At 39.4% G+C, this 23,052-nt stretch overlaps 1 protein-coding gene across 5 annotated transcripts in view; it reads left to right on the forward strand.

The window, feature by feature from the left end:
• usp6nl (USP6 N-terminal like) overlaps positions 1 to 23,052 on the forward strand; it is a 239,895-nt gene that overhangs the window by 126,639 nt on the left and 90,204 nt on the right. For 4 of the 5 annotated variants that reach the window (XM_063072688.1, XM_063072690.1, XM_063072689.1 and 1 more), the window contains one exon: positions 5,761 to 5,834. In XM_063072688.1, the coding sequence (XP_062928758.1) occupies positions 5,761 to 5,834 (74 nt within the window). The remainder of the gene's footprint in view (positions 1 to 5,760; positions 5,835 to 23,052) is intronic. The other variant, XM_063072692.1, reaches the window with a different exon arrangement.

Below are 23,052 nucleotides of genomic sequence, written 5' to 3' on the forward strand. Positions count from 1 at the left end.
ACAGCAGTCAGAAAACTTCTAAGGATATACAGTGCTATGCAAGTCCTATATCCTGATTTTTTATATAAATTTTGTCTTGGATAATTTTTTTGTTTTAGTCATAGTCATACTTTATTGATCCCAAGGGAAACTGGTTTTCGTTATAGTTGCACCATAAATAATTAAATAGTAATAAAACCATAAATAATTAAATAGTAATATGTAAATTATGCCAGGAAATAAGTCCAGGACCAGCCTATTGGCTCAGGGTGTCTGACCCTCCAAGGGAGGAGTTGTAAAGTTTGATGGCCATAGGCAGGAATGACTTCCTATGACGCTCAGTGTTGCATCTCGGAGGAATGAGTCTCTGGCTGAATGTACTCCTGTGCCCAACCAGTCCATTATGTAGTGGATGGGAGACATTGTCCAAGATGGCATGCAACTTGGACAGCATCCTCTTTTCAGACACCACCGTGAGAGAGTCCAGTTCCATCCCCACAACATCACTGGCCTTACGAATGAGTTTGTTGATTGTGTAGGTGTCTGCTACCCTCAGCCTGCTGCCCCAGCACACAACAGCAAACATGATCGCACTGGCCACCACAGACTCGTAGAACATCCTCAGCATTGTCTGACAGATGTTAAAGGACCTCAGTCTCCTCAGGAAATAGAGACGGCTCTGACCCTTCTTGTAGACAGCCTCAGTGTTCTTTGACCAGTCCAGTTTATTGTCAATTCGTATCCCCAGGTATTTGTAATCCTCCACCATGTCCACACTGACCCCCTGGATGGAAACAGGGGTCACCGGTGCCTTAGCCTTCCTCAGGTCTACCACCAGCTCCTTAGTCTTTTTCACATTAAGCTGCAGATAATTCTGCTCACACCATGTGACAAAGTTTCCTACCGTAGCCCTGTACTCAGCCTCATCTCCCTTGCTGATGCATCCAACTATGACAGAGTCATCAGAAAATTTCTGAAGATGACAAGACTCTGTGCAGTATTTGAAGTCCGAGGTGTAAATGGTGAAGAGAGAGAGAGACAAGACAGTCCCCTGTGGAGCCCCAGTGTTGCTGATCACTCTGTCGGACACACAGTGTTGCAAGCACACGTACTGTGGTCTGCCAGTCGAGTAATCAAGAATCCATGACACCAGGAAAGCATCCACCTGCATCGCTGTCAGCTTTCTGCATTAGCTTGTCAGTTTTAAAAAAAGAGTAAATTTTAGAACACTATTAGAATAATCTGGAAGTTCTTAGCAGTTGAGAAATGAGTGTTCTTGGCTATACCTGTACCTCAGGTTTGACCAGTTTGAGCTGAGCAAAAAATAAAAATACAACAATAATAGTAACAAAACCAAATCAAGATTTAGTATCTTTTGAGTATGATTCATTTTGCAAATGACCACAAACAGTTTCAAACTTCAAATTTTAAGATTGGCAAAGGTTATTTAACTTGAATTATAAATCCAGAGGTTTTTATTTATTTAATTAATTGGTCTGGTTATTTCCCTTGCCCACTGCCACTGTGTAAATTACTTTCATGTGAATGGTGGTTGGTATAATTTATAGTTCCAAACATTCAAGAGCAATTTAGTAAGAGAAGCTCTATGCTCAGGGATCAGGTAAGTGATTTAAATAGAATGTATTGAAGAAGCTGGAATCATGGAACATGGAAATATAGATTTATATGCCTAGAGAAAGTACTGTATGTCAGGGGATTGTTGGCTTTGGAAAATAGAATTTTGTTGTTTGATTAAGAAGATGTTGAGCATGTAAGTAGACAACTTTGTGGAGGATTTAAAGAAGTGGTTAGGTAGAAAGCGAAACAAGGTATTATTATGAATCGTTACTCGTTTGAATGCTGAGGAGGATGGGGGCCTGAATAGATTCTTGGTCAGCTTTAGTTGTAATGTAACAATTTGAAGAGCTTAATTTTCTTATGGGATACTGATTGATTAAGTGTTCAAATATTCATGGCCCTTCATTGAATGAATTAAATTCAAATACATAGGAAATTTTCATTTATTCCAGAATTAGAAAACCATGATTTAAATGTAAATAGGAATGCACTCAGAGTTTAAATCTGTTGTTATTTTATCCAATAGATGTTGGGGGTTTGGACACAGTGTTTTTGGGAAGTAATGGAATCAGTTGATGGTGAAAAGGATTTCATATTGATCTGGATAAACATTTGAGAGTGGGTAATTGTAGGTATTTTTGAGATTGCCAGTTTATTTTAGAAAGGGTCATTCTTTCCATATGAGGATTGCTGACTAGGCCATCATGAGTACCAATTCTGAATTGGCATTGAGGAAGCAGGAGTGAGCTGTTGGAGTCTGAGCTGCTGCAGTGTTTGGAAAGTATCTCTGCACTGCTGTGAGCCTGAAAGTGATATTCCTTTCTCTCGTATGGTGCCATTAAATGATAGAACCTTTATCTTCTCAGCAGGTGTCTGGACTGTCACATTCACAACCACGAACCTAAGATGAACTTCGTTTTCTGCCATTTAGCACCTACTTCTGTTTTGTCAGCTCCTTCGTTGTTTAACTCCTCATCCATTCTCAGTCTTCCATATCATGCTCTCATAAAAGCCAAACAAATGTAAAACTGTGTTGCAAATTTTCTCCAAGCATAGCCTCTACTTTCTTTATGGCAAGTTACACTTTCTTCTCATAAATTATGTCTTCTACACCAGTGTCTATGACACTTTTTAAAAATGGTATGGCAGCATATATTGTCAGAACAAACTGACAGCAGTCATTTTTGTGTAACATCAGGCTGTGTCCATCTCTGGTTTCTTTAAATTAAGCAGTTTGATCAGAAGGAATTTGACACCAAAATAAATGCTCAGGTTTTAATTGATAATGAGGAAAGTTTGGCATATGGTTATTGGAGTAGCTGTTGAACGAATTGGTGGAGTATTGAACATCCAACACATCCTCCAGCTGCACCCAGATTATGTACAGGAGCTTTTCTCACATGCTACGAATTGTGAAGAATGCAGTTTTCTGGGTTGAATCATTACTGCATTAAATCTAAACCCACACTCTTTCCACCTGGAAGCTATCACCATCATGGAAACAATAAATTGAATGATTTTTCAGGTGCGAACGTGGATGTTTATGAGCCAGGTTGAGGCTGTCATTACTATGTAGATGCCAGTCAGATGACTTTAGGGGAAATGCCCCAGACTCATTAGCTTAAAACCAAAACTGTCATTGAAGCTCACCCTCCCCTAACTTTTCCAGTGTTACTATTATAATGGTAATGTGAATGTGAACCTGGCACAGATAATTCTGAAGGGTATGATTATTGTAGATTTTACCTTTCCCTTTTTAAACTTTCAGCATGGATATTGCCTCTCACAGAAGGAACAGACGTGATTTGTTCTTTGATGCATTTTCCTTTGTTCTGAAGGAGATTGCTACACATATAGATTATGCCAATTTCTAAAATTTACCTACAGCAGTATTTGACTTTTCTGCTTTGTTTGGCTGTTTGCTGTGTATAGGAGTAATGTGAAATAGTGTTTTTGATCAATATCAGATTGAATACATGTGCTATAATAATGAGCAAAAAGTACTACAAGTTCAAGCACATTGCTCATAAGGAAGACTGAAGCCTATTCTTTGTGTACAGAATAAAATGGAAACCAGACACACAATTTGGCAGGTTTCCTATTCTTACTATTCTGTGTTAAGAAAATACTCTTTGTTCTATTATTATAAGAAAATATTTTTGCTTATATAAAAATATAGGAAAACATAGGAAAATGATTTTCAGAGCATAATTTCCTTTAATTTATTTGAGTTTAATAATATGAGTTAACTGGTTGTTACTGAAATATTAAATCTAGTATCTCATCAGAGAAGTACCATGATGAAAAATGTGATTCTTTTATAAAATTTCTGTGTTCACCAGATTTTGGTTGTATCCTTCTCCCACATGATGTGCAATCAGCAGGTTGAAGCTTTGACGTCCATTAACAATATTTTTGTTTCAGGGGAAGAGTTCAGCTATCAGTTGGGTTGGATGAAGGAATACAGGAAACTTGTATGGAAATTGTCTGGGTCTGGTATACAAGCATTAATATGTGGATAACTGCAGTTAGGCTGTGGCAGTCATGGTTCAGTATCAAATCTGCCTGGTTTCATTATGTAAGTTATAAACATGAAAGTCGGCAGATGCTGGAAATTCAAAGCAACATACACAAAATGCTGGAGGAACTCAACAGATCAGGTAGTGTCTATGGAAATGAATAAGCAGCTGATGCTTCGGGCAGAGCCCCTTCTTCAGAACTGATACAGGAAGACGCCAGAATAAAAATGTGGAGAGGGAGTGGAAGGAGGCTAGCTGGAAGGTGATAGGTGAAGCTGGGTGGGTGGGAAAGGTCAAGGACTGAAGGAGAAGGAATCTGATAGGAGAGGAGAGTGATAGAAGGAGATGGGAGAGAAAGGGTAAGAGGAGGGGACCCCAGAGGAAGTGATAGGCAGGTGAGAAGAGGTAAAAAGTCAGAGTTGGGAATAGAGGAATGGGGAGAAGTTAGATTACTGAAAGGAGAAATCAGTATTCATGCCACCAGGTTGGAGGGTGGTTCCATCCCCAGACGAAATATAGGGTGTTGCTCCTCCACCCTGAGGGCGGCCTCATCTTGACATAAGAAGACTTAGACTGACAGGTTGGAGCCGGAATGGAAATCAAAATTAAAATTTTTGGTCACTTTGTGGAAATTACGCTTGTGGTGGTAGGAGCTGAGGTGCTTGACAAAGCAGTCACCCAATTTACAACAGGTCTCACCAATGCAGAGGAGGCTGTATCAGGAGCACCAGATTCAATCGGCTACCCCAGCAGATTCGCAGGTGAAGTGTTGCCTTACCTGGAAGGACTGTTTGGAGTCCTGAAGGGAGAAGGTGTACGGACAGGTGTAGCCAAGAATGCGTTCTGCAACACTATGTCGAGAGCGAAAGGGCATGATAAGGCACAGAATAAGTCATGGTTATCCACTGCAACCAAAGAAGACGCCATTTACGATCTCGGCTTGTACCATTGGACCTGGACCTCCAAGGTCGAAAGAGTGAAACTATCCCAGTGCAACTGCATGCACTTTGAAATCTCTCCCACACAGATTTCACTGTCATCTTTGGATACAACGGATAACCAACACACTGCTGTGTTCTTTTGCTTGACTGTAAATGAACAAAATTAACGCAGGCACCTAGTGCAGATAATGCCCTTATACTATGCTTTCAACGATTCCATCTTCAAATCCTTGTTTTCATTGTAACATTTAAGCTGATTATCATTACTTTCAAATTCTTTTTAGTTCCTATCTTGTTGAAATAGTGACATCATTTCATTTTTTACTCCTGGCCATTTCTGACATCTGTAAGCCTGAATGCTGGAGACCACAGTGAGCAAAATAATTCTGAATTGTCTTGCTGCTTATTTCTTGCCAACTATCAGTGACAAAAATCAACTGATTTTTGAACACAAGCACATGCAAATGCCGCTATCCTAAAGCTCTTAACTCTGAGCACAGTGTAGTGTCTAATGATCACACAAGTTCACATGACTTATTCTACAGTCTCCTGTATGAAATAAATGAAGGGAATCCTGGCTACTTTCTCAGTTAGTAGTTGTTCTTTCAGAGTTGTCCCAAATAACTGCCCCGATTAACCGATGGACCAATTAAATGTAATCTGTTGTAATTTTATTTATATTTTTCACTGAATAGCTGGAAGACATGAGATGCTGACAGATTTCTGTTTTGATTTGTTTTTAGATCCAGATGCAGAACAGGACACAACAACAAGTCTTGCCTTGGAACGTGCTGAAATAGTATCAAAGTATGACAAGGTCAAGTATTTTCAATGTGTACTATATTTTTAGATTTTTAAAAAATTGCTCTCTGCTAGAACAGTCTACCAATCCAGTGCAAAACTATATTTCGCTACAACCACCCCGCTTATTTTTATGCAGTATATTTTTTCTTTAAAACTACTGTCAAAACAATTTATTTAATGATGTCAATAATTATAAGATATTGACTATCAATCAAGTAAAGTGTTCATGTTGCCTACTATCATGAGAGTTTTTATATCTATTGCCTTCTATTTTACTAAATTCCTTAGAAAATCAAATATTTTCTGGGATAAACTACTAAGGATATGCTTTTTTGGAGCATTGTACATGTATGCACTTTATGTAGCATTTTGCCATTTGCTCCTGCATAAATGTTAAACACAAGGAACAGTATCAAGTAAAGCTGATTACTTCTGCAGGCTTTTTATAGATGCGGTGAACAGCTTGGATAAAAAAAAGCAGTCCTATTAGGCAAATAGATATGCGTATTACATTGTATTAGTATCTCTATTTGTAGAGCATTCTTTTTGACAGCTATTTGGCTATTGTTAACCTAGTTAGTTATATTCGTTTCAAAGCCAGAAGAAATTTAGCAATGTTTCAGCTAAGTGGCAATTTCAAAAGGTTTGAAAATATTTTTCAACTATCTGTAAGTGCTAAAACTTCCTGAAATAAACGAGATATCTTATAGGGAGCTAGTTGTCATTATGAGGTTGGGGACATTGGACTTTAGAAGAAACTTGATGAAACATATTTAGAGGAGGCTTGACAGGAAAAAAGCAGAGGATGATTCCCTTCTTGAAGTGATCTAGAAAACAATGCCTCACTTCTGAATAAAGAATTGCTCAATTAAGATTGAGGTAAGGAGGAATTTCTTCTGAGGATCCTAGAGTTCTGTAGAGACTAAATCAATGTTAATGTTCAAGGCCAAGTTGGTCTACTGGTGAGTTTGGGGTCATAATGAACAGGGAAGAAAGTGGAACTTCAAAATCAAATCACCCTTTTTTTTTTAAAAATAGTGCAACAGGTTTGAGGGGTCAGGTTATACTCTAACATAACATAAAAGCTAGACAACTTTGATCTCCAACATGATTGGCTTTGAAATTAGTTTATTATTGTCCAATGTACCAAGATACAGTGAAAAGCTAGTCTTGCATACTATTCATACAGATTAGTTCATTACTCAGTGCATTGAGATAGAACAGGAAAAACAGTGACAATGCAAATTGAAGTGTAACAGTCCTAGTGCCAAAATTCAAAGTGCAAGATCATAATGAGGTTGATTGTGAGGTTAACAGTCCATTTTATCCTTGTGGGAGAGGGGAGAAGAGAGAATGGCTGGGATGAGTGGTATCTGATTAAGCTGGTTGCTTTACTGAGGTACTGGTAAGTTCAGACAGAGGCCATAGATGGTAGGCTGCTATAAAGTATAAGGACCTCACCTTCAATAGTCAGTTGTTGAACTGACACCATCAATATTCTGGGATTACCATTAATCAATAACCTAACTTGAATCAGCCATATAAATATTACAATGACTAGAACAAGTGAGAGCTTAATTATTCAGAGCTCCAACAACACTTGACATGCCAGTATCAAAACACCTCCTTCACAACCAGAACTTGTACCTTAGTCTGATGTACCACAGCTGCAATAAAGGATTTGAGAATTCCCAAGGCTCACAAAAGTCTGAGTCAAGAAACATCCTCCCCAGTAGATTCTAGCACACATTGGAATGGTCATTGAAGATTTAGATACTGTTGAGGGGGATGACTTACCAGTGGGAAGATGCAGGGAGCAGGTCTCTGGCACTGAGTATAGTGCTGTGGCTCAGAAGAGCAGAGGGATGAGGAGGACTGTGGTCTTGATAGGAGATTCCATAGTCAGAGGAACAGGGACGAGATTTTGTGAGCACAATAGAAACACCTGAATGGAACGTTGTCTCAGCTCAGGCCCATGGCATTCTCAAGGGGAAGGATGAGCAGCCAGAAGTGTTGGTACATATTGGTGCCAATGACATAGGTAGACAAGGCGATGAGGTCCTGGAGAGATTTTAGGAAGTTAGGTAGAAAATTAAAAAGCAGGACCTCCAGGATAGTTATCCGTGGATTGCTGGCCATGCCGTGTGCCAGTGAGGGTAAGAGTAGGATGATTTGGCAGGTGAATGCATGGCTGAGGAATTGGTGCAGGAGCAGGGGTTCAGATTTATGGATCATTGGGATCTCTTATGGGGAAGATACGACCTGTACAAAAGGGACAGGTTACACCTGAACCTGAGCGGAACCAGTATCCTTGTGGGCAAGTTTGCATGAGTTGTTCGGAAGGGTTTAAACTAATTTGGCGGGGGGATTGGAACCAGAGTGACAGTGCTGGGGATGAGGTAGTTGTTTCACTGAGGAAGGGCGTAGTGAGACTGCTAGCAAGGAGAGGCTGATGATAAGGCAAAATTGCAGTCAACAGGATGACTTGCAATGTAAAAGGTGGACAGAATTGAAAAGGCTGATGAATATAGGGTTGAAGATGTCATATTTCAATGCACGCAGTATACGGCAGTGGTCCTCAACCACCAGGCCGCAAAGCATGTGCTACCGGGCTGCGAGGAAACGATATGATTTGGCGCTATGAAACCATATGAGTGAGCTCCACCTTTCCTCATTCCCTGTCATGCCCACTGTTGGAACTTGAACACACACGAGGTCATTACCCACGCGTCATCCATGTCAGTGCGGGAAGAAGATCAACTCCTCGAGCTTGCAAGTGACGGTGGGCTGAAAAGTATGTTTGACATAACATCTCTACTGGCATTCTGGATCAAAGTCAACGCTGAATATCCTGAGGTAGCCACGAAAGCACTGAAAACGTTGCTTTCATTTCCAACATCATATCTCTGCGAAGCGGGCTTTTTTGCAATGAATGCAACGAAAACTAAATTGCAGAATAGACTGGACACACGGAACCCCCTTCGTGTATCACTGTCTCTCATCACCCCTCAATGGGACTGTGTTGTTGCAGGGAAACAAGCCCAGGGCTCCTAGTGATTCAGCGATATTGGTGTGTTGCAATTATTTTATATGTTCATACGGGGAAAATATGCGTTGTGTGCAAGAATATTGTCAATATTAAACTGGTCAGTGGTGCAAAAAAGGTGGGGAATCCTGGTATATGGAATGAAATTGTAGCACAGTTACAGATTGGCATGTATGACATTGTGGGTATCACTGAATCATGGTTAAATGACGATTATAGCTGGGAGCTTAACATCCAAGGATAGACATTGTATCGAAAGGATAGGTAGGTAGGCAGAGAGGGTGGTGTGGGTCTGTTGGTAAAAAATGAATCAAATCATTAGAAAGAGGTGTCTTAGAGTCAGAAGGTGTTGAATTGTTGTGGGAAGAGTTAAGGAACTGCAGGGGTAAAAAGACCCTGATGGGAGTTGTATACAGATCCCCAAGCAATAGTTAGGACGTGGTCTACAAATTGCAACGGAAGATAGAAAATGCATGCCAAAAGGGCAATGTTAGAATAATCATGGTGGATTTCAAAATGCAGGTAGATTGGGAAATTTGAGTTGGTGCTTGATCTCAAGAGATGAATTTCTAGAATGCCCAAGCAATGGCTTTTTAAGGCAGCTTGTGGTGATCCCACAAGAGGACCAGCTATACTGGATAGGGTGTTGTGCAAGGAACTGGAATTGAGGAGAGAGCTTAAGGTAAAAGGACCCTTGGGCACTGAAGAGGTTGCTGAAGAGATTCTGGAGCCATTAGTAATGACCTTTCAAGAATCATTAGATTCTGGAACGGTTCCAGAAGACTGGAAAATTGCAAATGTCACTCCAGTCTTCAAGAAGGGAGAGAGGCAGAAGAAAGGAAATTATAGGCCAGTTAGTCTGATCTCAGTGACTGGGAAGATGTTGGAGTTGATTGTTAACGATGTGGCTTTGGGGTACTTGGAAGCATATGATAAAATAGGTTGTAGTCAAGCATGATTTCCTCAAGGGAAAGATCTTGCCTGACAAATCTGTTGGAATTCTTTGAAGAAAAAACAAGCAGGATGGACAAAGGAGAATCAGCAGATGTTGTATACTTGGATTTTCAGAAGGCCTTTTACAAGATGCTATACATGAGGCTACTTAACAAGTTAAGAGCCTATGGTATTACAGGAAAAATACAAGCATTTTTCCACATAGTTCCACAGGGGTGTGTATTGAGATTGCTTCTTTTTACGTTATATGTCAATGACTTAGATGATGGAATTGATGGCTTTGTTGCAAAGTTTGCAGATAATACAAAGGTAGATGAAGGGGCGGGTAATTTTGAGGAAATAGGCTACAGGAGGTCTTAGATTAGGACAATGGGCAAAGAAGTGTTAGATGGAATACAGTGTCGGGAAGTGTATGATCATGCACTGTGATAGAAGAAATAAAAGGGTAGACTATTTTCTAAATAGAAAATTCAAAAATCCGAGTTTCAAAGGGATGGAAGTACATTAATTTCAGGTTGAGTCTGTGACGAGGTAGGCAAATGCGATGTTAGCATTCATTTCAAGAAGACTAGAATATAAATCAAGGATGTAACGTTGAGGCTTTAGAAAGTACTGGTGAGGCCTCACTTGGAGTATTGTGAGCAGTTTTGGGCCCCTTATCTTAGAAAGAATGTGCTGATATTGGAGAGGGTTCAAAGGAGGTCCATGAATGTTACTCCAGAATTAAAGAGCTTGTCACATGAAGAGAGTTTGATGACTCTGAGCCTGTATTCATTGGAATTCAGAAGAATGAGGGGTGACGTAATTGAAACCTATTGAATGTTGAAAGGCTTCAATAGGGTTGATGTAGAGAGGATGTTTTCTATGGTGGGAGAGTCGAGGAGCAGAGGGGACAGCTTCAGAATAGAGTGTCATCCTGTTACTACGGAGATGAGGAGGATTTTCTTTAGCCAGAGAGTCGTTAATCTCTGGAATTCTTTGCTGCAGGCAGCTGTGGAGGCCAAGTCTTTACGTATATTTAAGGCAGAGGTTGATAGATTCTTTATTAGTCAGAACATGAAGGGATACGGGGAAAAGGCAGGAGATTGGGGCTGAGAGGGAAAATGGATTATCCATGATTAAATGGCAGAGCAGGCTTGCTGGGCCAAATGGCCTGACTCTGCGCCTATATCTTATGGTAAATGGCCCCTTATCCTGATGCATGCTAGATCATTTGCTTGGTTCAAGGATCAAAGTTTCAGCTCAGTGACCTGCAGCACTGATGCTTTATTTGCACAGATGTTGTCTGAGTTATTGATTATTCCCAAAATTTAATGTTTTTATAATGGGTTACAAGCATCTTCAGGTTTTTGCTCATCACTCTTGCCTCTCACCTGTTCAGGAAATGTGTCTCCAGGCCAAATAAGTTTTTTGTTGTAACATAATTTTATGTGGTATCTTATCAAAATTCAGTTTTATGAGTTTCCTTCTATGTATCTGTTTGCATTTGTTAAATAGTAATTTCTTCTTAAAACCTGATGACTCTGCATTTTCATGTTATGCTACTCAAGCTGTCCCTTTATCACATTCCAAACAGTGAATCTTAAGATTTTTTGACAGCTGAGATGATGCTGACTGGACTGTAGTTTTCAATTTTAGTCCTTCCATGAATAGCTGTTTTGGATTTTGTATCTTTTGTCAGAAGGGAAATAGTTTGCATGCTGGCGAAAGTAACTATAGAAATAGGTTGGAGTTGTGCTTTATTGTTTTAGAGTTTAAAAATTCACCAGTGCTACATTTTAATGTAAATCTCACGAAAAAAGTTGATACCTCTTTTTCTCTAGATTTGAATTTGCCTTTGTTGTAGAGATTTGAATTGAAAGTAACAAAGTTTATACCCTAATGTGCCTGGCTTATGGTTTCTCTACTTTGAATATAAATTGTGTTTCAGAGCTTCAATTTTGTTGAGCTAAAATAAGTTAAAGCATCCCGAACCAAATATAGTATTTGTTAATGGTATTTACAGTTGAAAGATATGTCCATATGACTGTTTTTGCAAAAGATGGAAACTTGAACAAAAGTAGCACAGAGTGTGCACTGTGATTGCATTAATGTCACTTTTGCATTATAATACTCACCTCATACCTTGATCTTCGTAGCGCATAATTTTTGAGCAAAGAAGTCAGATATAATCCATGAAAGATTTTTTTTAAATAACACTGTCACTTTATTGTCCAACCAGCACTGAGTAGTGTGTGTTTCGTATTTTAAGTCCAAATTTTGCTTTTTGAAACGTAAATAGAAATCCACTTGGAGACATTTTTGACACTTAAAACATTAGACATTTACCTACAAAATTATAATACCGTTGCTTTATAAGGAGTGCTATTCTTCCGTAAATGTTGACTCATGGGCGCCCTGTGAACATTGGCACCAGAAAGTACTGCCAGCTTACAAAGTGAAGTTAATTTATCATCTATCCACGCTATTTATTGGATCATTCTGAGAATATGCTGGCCTCTATGCAATTTCTCACAGTTATTGTTAAAAAATTAAAAACATGATTTCCGTGATCATTTTGGTAGTAATATACATCCCATGTCAGGCCAATGTCAATCAGGCTTTAGATGATCTGAGCAATGGGATCAACATACACAAAACATCACACCTTAACGTCTTCACCATCGCTTTGGGGGATATTAACCAGGCCAGTCTGAGAAAAATCACTAAACAATTACCATTAACAAATCACTTGAAATACCAGAGGAAGCAACACACTGGACCATTGTTACACCACCATCAAGAATGTCCACCGTGCTTTTCCACGCCCTCACTTCGGGAAGTCTGATCACCTGGCTGTACTTATACTCCCTGAGTTTTGGCAGAGACTGTGGACTGCAGTACCAGTAGTGAAGACCAAGAAGGTATGGACAAGAGAAGCACAAGAGTGCTTCCAGGACCGCTTTGAATTGGTGGACTGGACTGTATTCAGGAATTCCTCTTCAAATCTGGTTGTGTATGCTACAGTTGTTACCAACTTCATTAAAACCTGTGTGGATGAGTGTGTGCCTACAAAGACTTGCCATACATTCCCAAACCAAAAGGAGGTACGCCATCTGCTGAAGGCTAGATCTGTGGCATTCAAGGCTGGTGACCCAGGTCTATACCAGAAAACCAGGTATGACTTGCGGAGGGCTATTTCAAGAGCGAAGAATCAATTTTGAATGAGGTTGGAGGCAACATCAGATGTGTGACAATTCTGGCAGGGTTTGTAAGACATTACTTCTACAAAGTGAAACCCAACAGCATGAATGACATCGATGCTTCACTACCAGATGAACTCAACGCCTTCTATGTCCACTTTGAAAAGGTGAATATAACTGCAGCGGTGAAGATCCTTGCTGGACCTGGTAACCCTGTGATCTCTGTCTGGGAGGCCTATGTTAGGCTGTCTTTAAAGGGGGTTAACCCTCGCAAGGTGGAAAGCCCCAGTAGAGTACCTGGTAAGGTTCTGAAAACTTGTGCCAACAACTGGCAGAAGTATTCAAGGACATTTTCAACCTCTCACTGGTACGGTTGGAAGTTCATACTTGCTTCAAAAAGGCCACCGTTGTATGAGTGCCGAAGAAGAATAATGTGACTGCCTTAATGACTACCGCCCAGTAGCACTCACACCTACAGTGATGAAATGTTTTGAGAGGCTGGTCATGACTGGACTGAACTCCTGCCTCAGCAAGGACCTGGACTCACTGCAATTTGCCTATTGGCACAGTAGGCAATCTCATTGGCTCTTCACACAGGCTTAGACCACCTGGACAATTCAAACATCTATGTCAGGATGCTGTTCATCAACTATAGCTCAGCATTTAATACCATCATTCCCACAATCCTCATTGATAAGTTACAGAACATGGGCTTCTGTACCTCCCTCTGCAATTGGATCCTCAATTTCCTAATTGGAAGGCCACAATCTGTGTGGATTGGTGATAACATCTCCTCCTCGCTGATGATCAACATTGGCACACCTCAGGGGTGTGTGCTTAGCCCACTGCTCTACTCTCTCTATAACCATGACTGTGTGGCTAGGTGTAGCTCAAATACCTTCTATAAATTTGCTGATGATACAACTATTGTTGGTAGAATCTCAATGGAGATAAGAGGGCGCACAGGAGCGAGATATACCAACTAGTGGAGTGGTGTCACAGTAACAACCTTGCACTCAATGTCAGTAAGACAAAAGAGCTGATTGTGAACTTCAGGAACAGTAAGACAAAGGAACACATACCAATCCTCATAGAGGGATCAGAAGTGGAGAGAGTGAGCAGCTTCAAGTTCCTGGGTGTCAAGATCTCTGAGGACCTAATCTCGTCCCAACATGTTGATGCAGCTATAAAGAAGGCAAGTCAGTGAATATACTTCATTAGGAATTTGAAGAGATTTGGTATGTCAACAAAAACACTCAAAAGCTTCTATAAATAAACCGTGGAGAGCACTCTGACAGGCTGCATCACTGTCTGGTACGGGAGTGGGGGCTACTGCACAGGACTGAAAGAAGCTGCAGAGAATCGTAAATTTAATCTGCTCCATCTTGGGTACTAGCCTACCAAGTACCCAGGACATCTTCAAGGAGTGGTGTCTCAGAAAGGCAGCATCCATTATTAAGGGCCCCCTGCACCTAGGACATGTCCTTTTCTCATTGTTACCATCAGGTACACACTCAGCGATTCAGGAACAGCTTCTTTCCCTTTGCCATCCGATTCCTAAATGGACATTGAACCTGTGAACACTACCTCAGTTTTTAAATGTATATTATTTCTGTTTTTGCATAATTTATAATCTATTCAATATACATATTCTGTAATTGATATACCTATTCATTTTTTCTCTACTGTGCTAATTATTCCGTTGAACTGCTGCTGCTAAGTAAACAAATTTCACAACACATGCTGGTGATAATCAGCCTGATTCTGATGTCTGACATGCCATTCTTAAAAACTTGGAATGTAGGATATTGATAGGTCAGCTGTGCAGGCACAGATCTGTCAAATGGACTATTGTGTGGAAATTGTCCACCTTAGCAGGAAAAATAAAGAATCTTAATACCTTAGTAGTGAATGGTAAGTCCTGTGAGATCCAAAGGGATCTGGGAGTCTTATGCATGATTTATAATAGGCTAGTATGCAAATACAGCAAGTAATCAGGAAAGATGACAGTAACGTTATTTACTGAGATTGGAATTGAATAGAAGTAAACGTGAGGCTATGCTTTAGTTAGATTGGGCGTTGATGAAACCTCATCTGGAGCTGCATATAAACTATTTATTTCAAAGCTCAAAGTAAGTTTATTATCAAAGTATGTATATGTTACTAGATAGTGCCCTGAGTTTCATTTTCTTGCAGGTATTTGCAGTAGATGTAAAGAAATACAATGGAATCAATTAAAATAAACTGCATACACACAAAGATGGACAAAAATGGGCAAAAGACAAACTGTGCAAATACAAAAAAAATAAATAATATTGAGTTGTAGAGCCTTGAAAGGGAGCCCACAGTTCTTTATTTTAAAGAAGGAAGGTCATGCATTAGAAGTAGAATCAAGAAGGCCTGTATTGTTTGAGTTCCCTCTGATTTAAAATAGTGATGTGACAAAATTGTTTCTCACAGACGATTGTAAATCTTTGGAACTCTCTTTCTCATAGGGTGATGGAAGCAGAGTTTTTGAATATTTTTAGATTGGAGGTAGGTAAGCAACAGGGTGAAAGGTTATTATGGGCAGATGGGAATATGGAGTTTGTTCATCAGATTCAATGATAATGTTAATAAATAGCGGAGCAGGCTAAATGTCCTAGTACTCCAGGATTGCGTACTTGTTTGACTTAGAGTTCTCTGCTTTTTGTGGCACACAGCTAGGCTAATTTGTATTAGTTTAATCATTATTGTTGAAGTGCAGTGTGGCTACTCCTGCTGAGGACTTAAATAGTTAGGCATCCTGTTACAGCGCCCTTAAATAATTTTATTTGATTTGTTTTGAGATTAGATGTAGTTGGAATTTCCTGTAGACGGTATTTAAGTTAACAGACATGTTATCATTCAACTTATTCCAGCAAGACACTGTTAATCTGTTTCAGTTTAAGTTTTTGTTTAATTTTCTTCCCTGGCATACCAAGCCCTCTCCCTTCCCACCGCATTTACTCTGCTACAATATACATAAGCATGGTCATGCAGTAGAGCAGGGGTTCCCAACCATTTTTATGCTGTGGACCAATACCATTAAGCAAGGGATCCATAGACCCTAGTTTGGGAACCCCCTGCAGTAGGGTGTAATTTTAAGTTTGTTTGTTGGATTTTTATGTTCATATTATTTTAGATCACTTTGAGCATTTTCATATGTATCTGCAGTTTGTTCGTTATTATTCAGAACACCAATGAAGAGCATTGATTTAAACTGATTACTAGTTTCTCCACTGATGCTACTTGATTTTCTTGAGTTTTTCCATCTTTTTCTTATTTAGAGTTTTACATGATCAAGATCAGTGGACAGTTGCAGATGGTTAGGGAAGAGCAACATTTAAGATTCAGCTTTTATGTTGTTTACATGTTATGACTACTGATGCATGAAAAATCTAGATAGTGTATTACCAAACCTTGGCAGTTTTCTTGCTTCTCCCATCTGTATGAGATGTGGGACATTTGTGAGACTTTGAACTTTTATTGTGCTCATGGACTTCATCATCAAGTTATGGTATTGTTGCACTGTTGTAATTATACGTTATAATTATGTGGCTTTGTTAGTTTTTTTCAGTCTTGGTCTGTCCTGTGCTTTGTGATATCGCACTGGAGGAAATATTGTATCATTTCTTAATGCATGCATTACTGAATGACAATAAAAGAGGACTGCGTGTCTTCATAATTAAAAAAAAAATTAATGACATTTATTGGTGCTACCTCATGCAGCCATGCTGAGCTCGTCAATTTCATCAACTTTGTCTCCAATTTCCACCTTGCCCTTAAATTCACATACTCCATTCTGATGCCTCTCAACCCTTCAGGGCCCTAAACAGTTCTTTCCAGATGAGGCAATTCTTCACCTGCGAACTGTTGGGGTCATCTACTGTATCCGCTGCTTCTGATGCAGTCTCCTCAACAGAGGAGAGACCTGCTTTGTTGAGCATCTCTGCTCCATCTGTAAAAAATGGAATTTCATGTTGGTTTACCATTTTAAATCCTATCCACATTCTTGTTCTGATATGTCAGTTCATAGCCACCTCTTCTGCCACAATGAGGCCATCCTTAGGTTGGAGGAGCAATGCCTTGTATTCAGTCTGGGCAGTCTTCAGTCTGATGGCATGAGGATCGATTCCGACTGTCGACTGTTTATTCATTTCCATAGATGCTTCCTGACCTGCTGAGTTCCCCCAGCATTTTGTCTGGTTGTCTGTTTATCTATCTATTCCAGAGTAGGCCCTCCTGGCTCTTAGAGCTATACCAGCCCATCAACCCCCAATTTACCCCTAACAATCATGAGACAATTTACAATGAACAATTAACCTACCTAGTACAGCTTTGGACAGTGAGAAGAAACTGGGGGACTAGGAGAAAAGCCATGTATTCCACAGGGAGGACGTACATCTTTGAAAGTTCCAACTCTTTCCTCCTTAACTTGAATGATGATCAGGTACCATAACCAAATACCCAGGTGTATGAGAACCAGTGTTGACCAAGATAAAGAACAGGGATATGAAATTGGTTATTATTGTCACATACAGTAAAAAGCTTTTTTGTTTGTGTATCCTGCAGATAGATAATTCCATACATCTATGTATTGAGGTGGTAAAAAAAATAAAAACAGAATTCAGAACGTTGTGTTGCATTGTTGATGTAATACAGGTAGGCAAGGCAGAATAATGGTTCTGAATTAGGCCTGGACTAGATGGACCAAGGGGCTTGTTTCTGTGTAGTAGTGCTCTGTGACTCTGGAAAATAGTATGCAATGGTCACATTGAAGTAGATTAGGCGATGAGGAGTTTATCTTTTAGCATATGAGGGGTCTGCTCAAGTAGGAGCTGTCTTGGTATGTGCTCTCAATAAGGATGAGACTGAGCTGTGTTGCTTTCATGGCTCTCTTCACAAAAAATGTTTAATAGGAATTTGATAGAAGGTGTGCCAGGATTCACAGGAAGACAAGAAAGTTGATACCGTGCATGACATAGCAGTCATTTCGTTGGCCTTACATGCACAAAGTCACGGAGAGTAACACAAAACTTAAAATGCATTTCCAGCAAAAAAAATTAAGTGACAATAAGGTTGTTGTCTGAGAGCAATAATAAGATTGACTAGTTGTCACTGTCATGTGTAAAAGGAATAGCAACTTAAAATGAAGAGGAAGCTCATGGTTGAAGAGCTATATTGCAAAGTTGCTTTTTGCTGTGCTGATCATCAGTGGGTTTTGCAAAAATGGCACCCTGCTTTCTATGTTACCATGGAAGTGCATGTGAATTAGGATTGGTTGCAGTATTTACATGATAAAGATGTACCAAATATACTCCAAATTGTCAAGGCATTATAATTCCAAGTTAACCTTTAATGAAATGTTAAGTATTTATTACTGCTGATCATCAGGTGGTCTGGCACTGAAAATTATTTTTATTGAGCCTCAATTGTTCTTGGTTTTAAGGTCACACCTTTTCCAAACTTGAAATATTGTTTTAATATTTTAATGTATGTTTGTCTTTTATCTCAGTCTGTTTTTTTGTACATCCTCTTTGTGTACCAGATTTTGTCATGGAGCTCAGTTACTTTTAGTCTGTGATACTTCTGCTGTCCTCTTGTTTTCTCACTCTATATAGCCCTTTGATCTATGGAGTTGCACATTTTGCTTGTCCATTTAACTGTGGTCCCAAGTACCAAGTTTCCAATGTTGCAGGGTTATCAACTGGTGAACAGGTTGAACTTGGAATCATTAGATGTCTTAGTTCAGCAAGTTGTATCCCATTAATTCTGCATTCCTCTCCCAATGCACACCAGATTCAGATTTGAACGGATGATGTTGCTGTTTTTTTCTCATTTTGGTTCAAGTCCTATCTAGTGTCACTGTGTTGCAGAAACAGAGTGGACTACCATCAACTTTACGGGTTATATGCAGAAGGACAAAAGACTAATACACTTACGAAGGAGGCATTGTTAAGCCTTTTAACAATTAACAGTGTATACATCAATGAACTCACCAATGCCTCTACTTCCTCAGGAGGTTAAGGAAACTTGGCTTGTCCCTGTCAGCCTTACCAATTTACGTCAATGCACCAGAGAAAGGACCCTTTCTGGATGCATCATGAGTTGGTATGGCACTTGCACTGCATATATCTGCAGGAATCTGCAATTCAGCACAACATGGAAGCTGTCCTCCTCTCTGTGGACTCTGTCTATACTTCTTGCTGCATCATTAAAACAGCCAGTATAATCAAAGACCCTGTGCACCCTAGACCTTCCCCCTTTTCCCCTTGAGAATCCCCTTGATATTGAGAACAGCATCCTAACATCAACAATACTACTTACAATTAATGATTCAGATGAGGTTTATTATCCAAGAAACTTTTTATCCAACATTGGAGGAAAATGATGGGTATCATTTAAACTCTTTTTTTGGGTGTAGATATTTGCTAATAAGAACAGCATTTAATATTCAGTCTTTGTGAAGGTGATGCTGAGCTATCACGTTGAGCCTCTGCTGTCCATTTAGTCAAATAATTTTTACTGTGTTGCTGAGTAAAAGTTTTGATTTGGTAACAATGAAGAAATGGTGATGCATTTTCAAGTGGTGTTAAGTGATTTAGATGAGAACTTGCCGGTGGTAATGTTTCAGGAAGTGGATCTAACAGATTTGAGAATTCTTGTCAAAGAAATTTTTAAGTTGTTACGTTATATTTTGTGGTTTGGGTTTGCGAAGTAGTCTGGGTGTTATGGTAGTGGATGTAATAAATGTCCAGTTTTGTAGCTTTGTGCTGGATAATGTTGAGCTTCTTGGATGTGTTTAGAATTTCACACAGTGAGTTGGGATAGAAGTCAGTCAAAGTCTAATTTCTGATCTGTTTATTCTGCATTTGTGGCTATCCAGTGGTGACTGCCAAGAATGCTCCAATTTAGTGATGGCAATTCTAGTAAAGATCAAGGAACATTGTGTTCATTGTGATCATGAGCTGGCACTTTTCTAGCATAGCTGTTGTTCCCCTCACCTGTGCTGTTGTCCAAATGTTCTCCAGCTGTTAATGCACACATCGTCCTGAAGAGACACAGGTGTAATTGCAGAGAAATAAATCCGAGAGATATGCCCAGATACTCTTTAACTTAAAAATGCGATACTCTGTTCAGCTACATACACTGTAAATATCAAGAGCCAGAATTCTGCTCTTTGCTCCATACATTGATAATAAATTTTGAACTTTATCTTTAATTATCAAAGTATACCATATAGAACCCTGAGGTTCATCTTCTTGCAGGCACCCAGAAAGCAAAAAACACAATAGAATCCATGAAAAACCACGCACAACAAAGACCGACAAACATCCAGTGTGCAGATGAGGACAAATTGTGGAAATAGCAAAACAAAAAGTCAACAAATAATACATTGAACTTGAGCTGCAAAGTGTCTGAAACAGAGTTGACAGCTGTGGAGTCAGTTCAATGCTGAGGTGAGTGAAACCGGTCCAGGAGTCTGATGGCTGCAGGGTAACAACTGTTCCTCAACCTGACGATGTGGGACCTCCAGCCCAATGGTGGTAGTAAGAAGAGAGAGAGAGATGGATCATGGCTGATGTTGCTGAACATTGTTTTTTTTTCTGTTTTTAGGCCTTGATGTTTTAATCTAGCTCATTGCTTTAATTGGAATGGAGGAATGGAGTAGTAGAGCTAAGCATGGGTTTGTTTTTTTGCTCTCAGGCCTCAACAAAGCAATGGTCCTCAGCGATGGCCACCCTGACAATGGTGTACATGCATTCTCAAGAGTCAAGTTCACTGAATCCTTCAGGAGATCATAAAATCACTGGTTCTTTTAGATGATTCAAAAGTACATTTCTCAAAGGGAAATTACAGGATGCAGAGAACAATAATTGTAGTGCAGAAGAAATATATCTGAAAGAGTATCTAGTAGTTTTGTGAGCTGCCTGAAATATCACTAGCACCATCTTGAGGCTGTTACAAGGTCTGTATCAACTGTTCCTGGTGAAACCTGAACAGAACAGCTGGTTGTTGGTGAGCAAGCACTGCTTGTTATCATCAACAATTAAACTTCTTGTCAGATTACTGATCGTGAGTAGAATGCCAGATGAGTCACTAACCGGAATGGATGTATTTTTCCTGAGAGCATTTCATACCTGGTGGGCAGTTTTCCAGGTTGTTAGATCCACATCAATGTGTGTGTTGTGCTGGAACAGTTTGACAAGAGCTGCACCTTGCATTGGAACAAATGTCTCATCACTACAACCAAAAATCAGAGTCCAGAGCTGTAATATTGTATAATGTTGGTTTCTTTGCTGGATACTGGCCTCTGCACTGTGGGAATTTGTGGAGGCAGCTGAGATCCCTCATCCTCTTGGTGAACCTGGCTGGAGAGGGTTGCAAAATTTTGCATGATGTGGTCTGCCATCAATGAAACATAGAACAGTGCAGCACAGTACAGGCCCTTTGGCCCACAATGTTGTGCAAACTTTTTAACCTACTCTAAGATCAACCTAATGCCTTCCCTCCTATGTAGCCCTCCATTTTGCCTTTATCCATATACCTGTCTAAGATGCTCTTAAATCTACCTAATGTATCTGCCTCTCCCACAGCCCATGCCAGTGCATTCCACACACTGATCACTTTGTATAAGAAAACCTACCTCTGACATCCCACTCCCACCCTGCCATACATCCTTCCAATCGGCTTAAAATTCTGTCTTCTCATATTAGCCACTTCTACCCTAGGGAAAAAGTATCTTGCTGTTCACTCTATATATGCCTCTTACCATCTTGTACACCTCTTATTATTGGAATATTAGGATCATGATTGAGCCATCTCCATCAATTCTCAGTCAGCATCAATGTTCCCTCTTAATTTTTTTACTGCTGTGCTGACCAACCATTGCTCTGAGCAAGAAATTTTTACACGGCCTGAAAACTGCGTGGCAATTTAAATGTTTATTTTTGTACTGTGCATACTATGAATAGTTAGAATGCAAGTCTAAAACCAACATACTTTTGGTTTTATTTATTAATTGAAGGGTATAATAAAATGTAGTACAGCGGAGAAATTCTTTCACATTTCATAAACTTTTTCCTGTCTGTCTTTATTACAAATCGATTGTCTATAAACACTGTCCAGATTAATTTTGCATCCAGATGAAAGATGCATCTTAATCCTCATTAGATCATCCAAATGTTCCACTTTTAGGCTGTTTCTGGATTTACATTTGATTAAATTCATAAGACTGAATCCACATTTGCAGTCGGATGCTTAGAAACTTGAAATGTTCCAATGGTGTCATTAAGAATTGACAGTTCTTCAAGTTCATCGTTTCTAAGCACTTATTTCAATATATCAGTGAATATCTTAATTTGAACTGGTTGTAACTTTCTCAGAAGAAACAAATTTGAAATCACAATATTGCTGCGATATTTTTGAGGCAACATTTTCATCATAGTTTGTAATAATAGCTGAGTATTTTTTGTCAGTCGTACAACATTCTGTTATAAGTTCAAAATTAGTTGTGTTTGCAATAGCCACAGGGTCAAAAACATGCCACTCTCTTAACTCGTCTGGAAATCTGTTATAGAAGTGATTACACACACATTGAATGAATCAAATATAGGCACAGAACTTATAGATGCAAGCAGATCTTTCAATGTCATTCCAATAAATGATATTGCCAAGATACTGTGACTGTAACTTGTTAATTTTTACTTTTACATATTGCAGTGCTTCAGTTGTATTCAAACAGCTTTTACAAAGAGATGCCAGGTCTTCCAAAACATAATTAAGGACAGTTAATGCTACTCAATATTGTGGATTGGTTAAAATCATCTGTCAGTAATCGCTGGTTGGATCATTACATTCATTAACTTGCTTTTTGCAATACTGAATCAAAACTTCGTAATTCTTCATTAAAGCAGTAATGGCAAAATGTCTTGACAGCTATCTTACTCCGTTTAGTGGTCTAAATGATGCAATGTCATATTCTGTGACATTAGCTAATTCTTTTAGTTTTCCTCTTTTAACTGTGA

Source organism: Mobula hypostoma, chromosome 20 (genome assembly GCF_963921235.1).
Source record: "Mobula hypostoma chromosome 20, sMobHyp1.1, whole genome shotgun sequence".
In the NCBI taxonomy this organism is placed as follows: Eukaryota; Metazoa; Chordata; class Chondrichthyes; order Myliobatiformes; family Myliobatidae; genus Mobula; species Mobula hypostoma.